Here is an 8,248-nt window from a genome sequence, read left to right on the forward strand (position 1 = left end):
GATTGGATGAGTGTGACGAGGGGGCGGGGAACGGAGCGAGGCCGGTGGAGTAAATACTAATGCACGACACCTGCGCCACTCACTGGTCTCAAGACTCACGGAGGAGCTCCGGAAGGATAAAAGGAGGAGTGACAACAGTGTTGGACGAGAGAGGACCAGGCCTGGACTTTATTTTGTGTTTTGGTTTTGTTTGTGCGCGACAGTCGTCCGCGAGGGGCTGTCGCGCTATTTTGTGTTTGTTTATTTTATTAAAGTTTTCTTTAAATGTTCGCCGGTTCCGCCTCCTTCTTCCCGAACTACGAACGTTTGTTACAATGAGCAGCTTTCAAAGCAGCAAATGCAGATAAACATCACACATTGTGCATGAATACAGGAATTTATGATAAATATATATATATATTTTTTTTAAAATTATTATTATTTTTTTAATGTTCATTTTAGATTGAGGCTGTGTGTTACAGTGATGTTGTGTATGAATGCGAGAAGTTGGTATAAACCATATATTTGATGGAAGATTATATTTAATTTTATTTTACAAGGATGTGTGCTAGTGATTTTTTGTGTAAATGCAAGGTGTTATGAACTACTGTATATTGCTTGGTGGAAGAGTAGTTTTGTTTTATTTTTTTATTTTTTTATTTTATTTTATTTTATTGTAGAACAAGTGTTTAAGCGATTTAACTGTCTTACTGCAATTTGTTTAAATTTTTCCATTCAGAATTGAACCATTTTATTCTATTTAATCCCAACTAATTCATATTCATCATCAATAGCATTAGCAGTATCATTTTCGGTTTTCTCAGTCTTGATCATAATATTATCGGTTTTCTGGACTAAATTCCCTGTAGCACTTCCTTGTAAAGATGTTAGCCAAGTCTGCTTAAATGAATAAACGTAAAGTCTTATGCCCACAGGCAGCTTTAACAGGTTGGAGGGGCTGCCTGCATGCAAACTGAAGCTGAAGCAGATTGCAGGCATCTGGCATGCCAATGTTGTACAGTTTCCCTCCTTAGTGTGTGAACCTGCTGTAGAAAGTCCTCCAGTCCCAGACAAAAGCACTCAATCATGGTATAGTGTTGTGCTGAGGTCGGGGCTTAGGCCCCTGACCTCCATTTCACTCCTGCAAAATATACACTTGGGGTGCTGGCAGTATACGTTTATTACAATCCTTAAATCAACCTACACACAATGTTGCAATGCAGGGAGAGAAAGCTTAGATTTTTTGGTTTTTAAAAGGAGCAGCTGTTAGGAGTGACATTTATATGTCCAAGTTCACCAAAAGTTTACCATAATTTATATATCTTCATCTAAATATTTTTATAGTGGCCCCAAAAAGTATTTGGACAACCAACTGGTTTTCAAAGTAATTTTTAGAGGACATTCAGTTTCACCTAGAAGAGTAACCACAGTTGAATTTCATCACATTAACTATGAATATTAGTTCATAGTTAGTTAAATTTATATGTAGTTAGTTATCGAATGCACTGACTTTCAGCATTCATATATTAGCTTTAGTGTCCAGTATAATTTGGGACCACTGCAGTGTTATTGTTTGTATACTAGTATAGTATTTATTAATGTTTTGAATTAGCTTTTATTTGTATATTTTTAGTTTTCATTTGATATTTAGTTTAAATTGTAGTTATTTTGTTGTGAGCTTTCGTAATTTTTTTAATTAGCTTTTATATTTATTTGTATATTTATATTTAAATATTTATATTCATGAAATATTTATAATAACTTTTTATTTCAGTTTTAGTTCATATTTGTATATTTATTGTTGCTGTTGTTGTGCTATACCTAGTTATATAGATATGGCATCAGTATTGTACATGTGTCAAAGAAATATGCTTTTTTTTCATGAAACATTTAATTTACATAGTTCAGAGGATGTTAAATACTGGTGATTATAATATATGCCAACATGTGGGCTGTGTTGCCGCCTCTGGTTATTACTTGCATCATACTGTGTTGCATATGATTGACAAGCTAATCAACTATAAATTAAGCCAAGCTTTTGCTTTGTGAATGAAGAATATTTATGCACAAGCTCTGAAAATATAATCAGTCTGCTAATTTAACCAGAATGCAGCATGAACAAAACCAGGATGTTTTCAGCAGCTGTGCTGTAATAAGTTGTCATGTTGCTGACTTTTCTTGCAGGACCCGAGCTTTGCAGCCTTCCTTCTTGACAAGCTCCAGACTCTGGAATGGCCTCCGAGGGGCTGTGGTGCCCAGAGCAGCTGTGAAGTGTGTGGAACCCCCCTTCACCACCTGAGGCGCCTGGCACTCCATTCTGCCCTGGGGCTGGCGTTCGACGACATGCCTGACCTGCAGCCCGGACCCCTTTCTGGCCTGCTGCCACCACGTGTGGCATCTCACAGTTCCATCTCACCCTCTGCTTCCTGGGAATGGCCCACACAGTGTTCTCCAGTTTCTAGCAGTCAAAAACTCACCGGACAACCATGTGGCCTGCAGTCTAGAGAGAAAATGCAGGAAATGCATGGAGCAGCGAGAGTGGGTGGCAAACGAACCTGTTTGGCCACTGTGACTCCACTTCCTCTACATGCACAACACTACCTGGAGGGAGTGTGGCATGTGACAAGCACCTCAGACCATCTTCGCTCATTGGTAAGAGTAGCTATAGCATGACTATATGTTATATATCCAAACTGAATATTCTACTTTTGAAGCAAAAAAGTATTTACTGTGAATGTGCTGGTTGGAAAGCATCTTTCTTAGGAAGTATTTCAACCTCTTTATGATCAGGAGTGTAGCAATGATCTGAAAGTGGGAGGGACACAAATGAGCTGGGTTTATAAATAATAATTATGTTGCATCAATGTAATTAATATTTAATAGACCAACTAGTCCTGTTTGATTTGTTGAAATGCAAGCATTTGGCAGGAACTGCCTGAAAAAAAAACTCTTTGTGAATATCAGTAAGATAGTAAATTAAATAAATAAATAAAATTAGTATATAAACTACTGCTTGGGGTTGGAAGATTTTTTTGTAATTTTTTTTGTAATAAGTCCACAAGCACATGGAAAAGTACATGCTGTGACTTGTGGTAAATTTATTAGGCTTCATATGAATTTATTTGTTCAAAAATACAGTAATATTGTGAAATATTATTACTGTTTAAAATAGCTATTTTCTATTTTAATGTATTTTAAAATGTAATTTATTCCTGTGATGGAAATGCTGAATTTTCAGCATTATTACTACAGTCTTCAGTGTCCTTCAGAAATCATTTTAATATGCTGATTTGATGTTCAGGAAACATTTTGTTTTATAATCAGTGTTGAAAACAGTTGTGCTGCTTAATGTTTGTGGACATCATTATTTCAAGGCTTCTTTGACAATTAGAAGGTCTTAAAAACAACATTTAATTGTAGTACTATAGAAATCTTTTGTAACATTATAAATGTCTTTACTTTCACTTTTGATCAATTTAATGAATCCTTGGTGAATAAAGGTATTCATTTATTTAAAACAATTACTAACCCCAAAATTTTAAATGGTTTGATTGATTGATTGATTGATTGATTTCTACTTTAACAAATTTCTTAAAGTGTTCAAGTGGCTATATATCAAAATCTGAGTAAAGTTAATAGTACAAACTGTAACTCCTGCAAGAAGTTCACAGAGAATGTCTCTGGTGGTCCTTGGGTCCAATTGGATTCCAAGGCCACTCTCTGGGCTGTTTCTGCTGAGGCCCTTTTGGGCCACAAAGCACATCATGGTTGCATTGCAAATATACAAGTCTTTGTGATTATGGCCTAGTGATTTGGTTTATGGTTTTACCTTGAGCAGAATTATTTATTAGCTTTCATAAAGAAGTCCCTCATCACGGGGTTTATGTGACTATATTTATGCCATTATGGAGCCTATGTCCAGTTCAGGGCTGAGGATCAGGCTGTTGTGACAGGACTCAAGTACCGTTCTCAAAGAGAATAAGATATTAGCTTTTTGATAATGCCTGTCTCAATCAGATGGTAGTGTTCTGGCTTAAGGTGACTTAAACAAACAGAATGGTTTAAAGGTAAACATAATATATTATAGATGTTTTTCAAATATGAGATGCCTTTTTAGGAGTTGCTTCAAGGTTATCATGGACATCTTAATTGATTTTGCATGTTGTAAAAAGGTGTGTGGCACATCAGAAAGTCAAAAAGGACAAAATTCCACAACCACAGATGCAAATGCTCATTGAAAAGAAACAGTAACAATTTTAATATTTCAACTTTGATATGATTGTGTGCTGCTGAGTGACTTAGCAATAGCCAGACATTATTATCAGGTTGATTAGCTGCGGCCTGTCTCGTATTGGCCTTCTCAGTTCTACTTGACCTTCCCGTCAGGAGATTGAGCATTAAGTCATCTTGATATGGAATGCAATTTGATAGGCATTTGGATGGCTCGCGGTGACCCCATTGTCACAGATGAGCCATTTGTCATGGCTGATGCTTAGAGAGATTAATAAGATTAAATAACTTAAGCACTGTGAATGTGAGTTACCCCTAGTTTTATGCACTTGAAGGACGGAGACATGTTTGAGTGTTATGTTTAAAGGATGCAGATGTGCTTGTGAGTACACATCCTTCTCTTGTCAGTAGTAATTTGGAATGTCAAGGTTTCCATGGAAATGCAGCATTCAAGCCATAAAGTATTGACTGGAGAGAGTGACCTTGCTAGCATAGAATTTGATCAGTCAATTTCTCAATAGATAATTAGTTCTGAATATTCAAACTAGGAAAATTGTATGGTACCTGTCATCATATGTTAATATTTACATAGATGATTTACTATAGTAAATCATACTGAGCAGGACATGGGGGGAATTCTCATAATTCTTTGTGGCTGTATAATACGCATATAAAAGCCTGTTTTTATATAATTATCATTAGTATTATTATTTTATATTATTGGTAATGTAGTGTAAAATAGTGTGTTGTCTATTTTATTTTATTCTATTTTATTTGGTTATTTAGTGTGAAATAGTATGTTGTCTGTAGTTTATTTTATTTGGTTATTTAGTGTGAAATAGTGTGCTGTCTGTAGTTATTTTATTTTATTTTGTTATTTAGTGTAAAAGTGAGTTGTCTGTAGTTATTGTAGTGGTTAGTGTTAACAGTCTGAACCTATTTTTTTTATTTTGTTTTGTTTTGTAGTGTGAAGTAGTTTGTTGTCTGTTGGCAGTTATTGTTCCCTTGAGCTTTATGCATTTATGCATCATGAATCTTTATAATAAGTTATGGATGCATGCAAATTCATCAAGCTTAGTAATGTAACAACCCCCTAAAGTCCTTCATATTTTTATATCCAGTCATGATTACTGTGACTGGACCCTCAGGTTGAAAAATCCTGGATATAAAATATTGTTACAAAAATAGAAAAAAACAGTGTGTAAAATATTGTTAGTGAGTATAACATACAACTCTTGACGAAAGATGGGCTCACTGCCATCATGTTTATTGGAATGAATCCCTTGTGTATGTTTTCTGATGTCAACAAGTTTGCATTTGGTAGTCCTTCTGTATCACCTCTGCATAAGTATATTGTAGTAAAGAAAGGCAGACTGGCCCTGTGTCAAAGAAACAATAGATGCTGTCTTCCCCCTCATCTTATAGAGTTTGAAAAGCAATTAGACCTTGAAAGTCACAGCACATCCAAACCACACAGAAACACAAGGCTGTAGGTACCCTGGAGAACGTTTCCACCCTTGAAGACAAAGACATTGCACCATGAATTTCAATAGAGCCATATTTGACAAAGTGTTTTGTCCTTTTTTTATTCATAAAGGTGTTTTTTCACGCGCCGTTTTGTATACTTCAGCACTATGCACACCATATCCTATAATACACCTTTAGCAAACTGCAAAGCTGCGTCAGGAAAGCAGGGATGGAAAGTCATATATTTCATCTATACATCCCACTTAGTATAATACCAGCTTGGAGGCAGCTAGAGGCATCCAGCCCATGTGTTTCTGTAGTGTAGGACAGGCCTCATCAGCTTGTCCTCAGGCCTAAGTGCCACCCACAGCCCACTAATGGGCCTCCTCTGGCAGTCAGGCTCTTTTAAGGCCTTGAAGAGGCCCACACAAGCTTTATTTGAATGTGTGGAGGGAGCCAAAAGTGCAAATTGTCAACAGATGGGACTGCAGTCTCACCTGGGGTGAAAAAATGGTACCTGACGTCCATCTGGGATGGCTGTCTGCTAGACTGCACATGCTGCCCTGCTTTAACTTGGCAGTGGTTTCATTCTGTGAAGGACGTTAAGGGCCTCTTCTGCAACACTCAAAAACAGCAGATCGAATTTAACAATTTAATTTCCTTTCCTGTCCTGTCCTGCAGTGGAGAATCACTCATTACTTACAGTGACTTTTTTTTTGTAGCAATGCAGTAAGGCTATATTTGAGTTGGTAGCAGGGTTTAAGGGTTTATAAATTGTATTTGTGGCCAGCAGATTGCTGTTGTCTGACAACATTTAATATAAGCTGATAATTAATAGTGTTTCAGAGGGGCTGTTCTCTCCTGTCATCACTTGTGCTAGTGAATGCTCTATAAATGTCAAAGTTAAAGTCCAATGTGACCTCTTTGCTGTCACTGAGCTCCATCTGCTGCTGGGTTTTATTGGAACACAGCTGTGCCCATCTAACACACTCTTGTGAGCCTGTGTGTGTGTGTGTGTGTGTGAGAGAGAGAGAGAGAGAGAGCGCAATGTTGCACTATGAAATGGAAAGCTCTGTATTGAAATGTTGACTACAGGGGAAGGTCATTATGCAATTTACCTTAATTTGACAAACTCAAATGGATTGTCATGGCTGTTATACAAATATCAAATTTGTATTTGTATTCACTCAAGACATTTACTTAAAATACACTGTTCAGTTTGGGGTCAGGAAGATTCATTACTCCAGTCTTCAGTGTCACATGATCCTTCAGAATTTACTGATTTGGTGCTCAAAATTTTTTTTTTTTTTATTATCAACAGTTATCAGCAGCTTAATGTTTTTTGTAGAAACCGTGATACATTTTCTCAGGATTCTCTCATGAATAAAAAGTTTTAAAAAAGAGCATTCATTTGAAATACTGTAGAAATCATTGGCTTTAATTTCACTTTTGATCAATTTATTGCAATCCTTGCTGAATAGACGTATTAATTTCTTTCTTTCAAAAAAAATGTAAATAAAATAAAAAAATTAAATCTTACTAATCCCAAACTTTTAAACAGTACAATGAGGTAAATAAATTCAACTAAAAAAATCCATGTAAGCTTGCCTAACACACACACACACGTTTCAATGATCACAGCCTGTCCATTCTGATCTCAAATCGTCCCTCTTTCGGCATCCTTCTGGGCTCTAATTCAATTCAATTTCAATTCAAGTTTATTTGTATAGCGCTTTTCACAATACAAATCATTGCAAAGCAGCTTTACAGAAAATTAAGTTTCTACAATATATTTAGTAGTAGCTTGTCAGTGGTGACTATGTCAAATTGATGTACATATGGCAGAAATGTATGGTAAAATTCAGTTAATGACGTAATCAAACAGACGATGAACACTACTAACAGCAATGATTATATGTTGCAATCAAACTTGTAGCAAAATTTGGTAATTTATGTTGTTTCAGAGTTGGCATCATCTGAGGTCCTCTAAAGGGGGTTTGCATCATCTCTTCTCAGGTGTTCGGTCATCTCAGGTCTTTGTAAGGACTGGATCCAATAATTGTGGACCCTGACATGAGGCTGTAATTACGGCTGGAGTGAAGGGAGGCAGATTAGCACACAGCCATGGTGGGTGTTTGAGACGAGTCTCTCTGGAGCAGAAGACCCTGCGTGTGTATGCGAGAGATTTTTCTGTGCTCGTTATCTCTACATCAAGCTGTCAGCAGATCACAGCTATTCCACTTTTCCCAGATTCTGTACCTACTCATGCCTTCTCATTTCCCCTCGGTCCTTGTGCATTCATGAGTACATGTGTGTATGCGTGTGCTGTCATGTACTACTTGCTCTGTTTTCTTTTAGGTGGAAAATTCTAATTAAAACTTACATCACAAACACATGTACATAGGGAGGATGCAAAGATTAAAGGGGTGGTTGATTGTGATTTCACTTTTTTAACATTAGTTAGTGTGTAATGTTGCTGTTTGAGCATAAACAATATCTACAAAGTTACGAAGCTGAAAGTTCAATGCAAACGGAGATATCGTCTTTTAAAATTCTGGCAGTTTAATGAATG

At 36.6% G+C, this 8,248-nt stretch overlaps 1 protein-coding gene across 1 annotated transcript in view; it reads left to right on the forward strand.

Annotated features, from left to right (window-relative positions):
- LOC107711661 (kinesin-like protein KIF26A) overlaps window positions 1-8,248 on the forward strand; it is a 76,791-nt gene that overhangs the window by 21,602 nt on the left and 46,941 nt on the right. The window contains exon 3 of the mRNA XM_016516679.1: window positions 2,164-2,631. Coding sequence (XP_016372165.1) covers window positions 2,164-2,631 — 468 coding nt within the window. The remainder of the gene's footprint in view (window positions 1-2,163; window positions 2,632-8,248) is intronic.

Source organism: Sinocyclocheilus rhinocerous, unplaced genomic scaffold, assembly GCF_001515625.1.
Source record: "Sinocyclocheilus rhinocerous isolate Xijiao unplaced genomic scaffold, SAMN03320098_v1.1 scaffold1169, whole genome shotgun sequence".
Classification (NCBI taxonomy): domain Eukaryota; kingdom Metazoa; phylum Chordata; class Actinopteri; order Cypriniformes; family Cyprinidae; genus Sinocyclocheilus; species Sinocyclocheilus rhinocerous.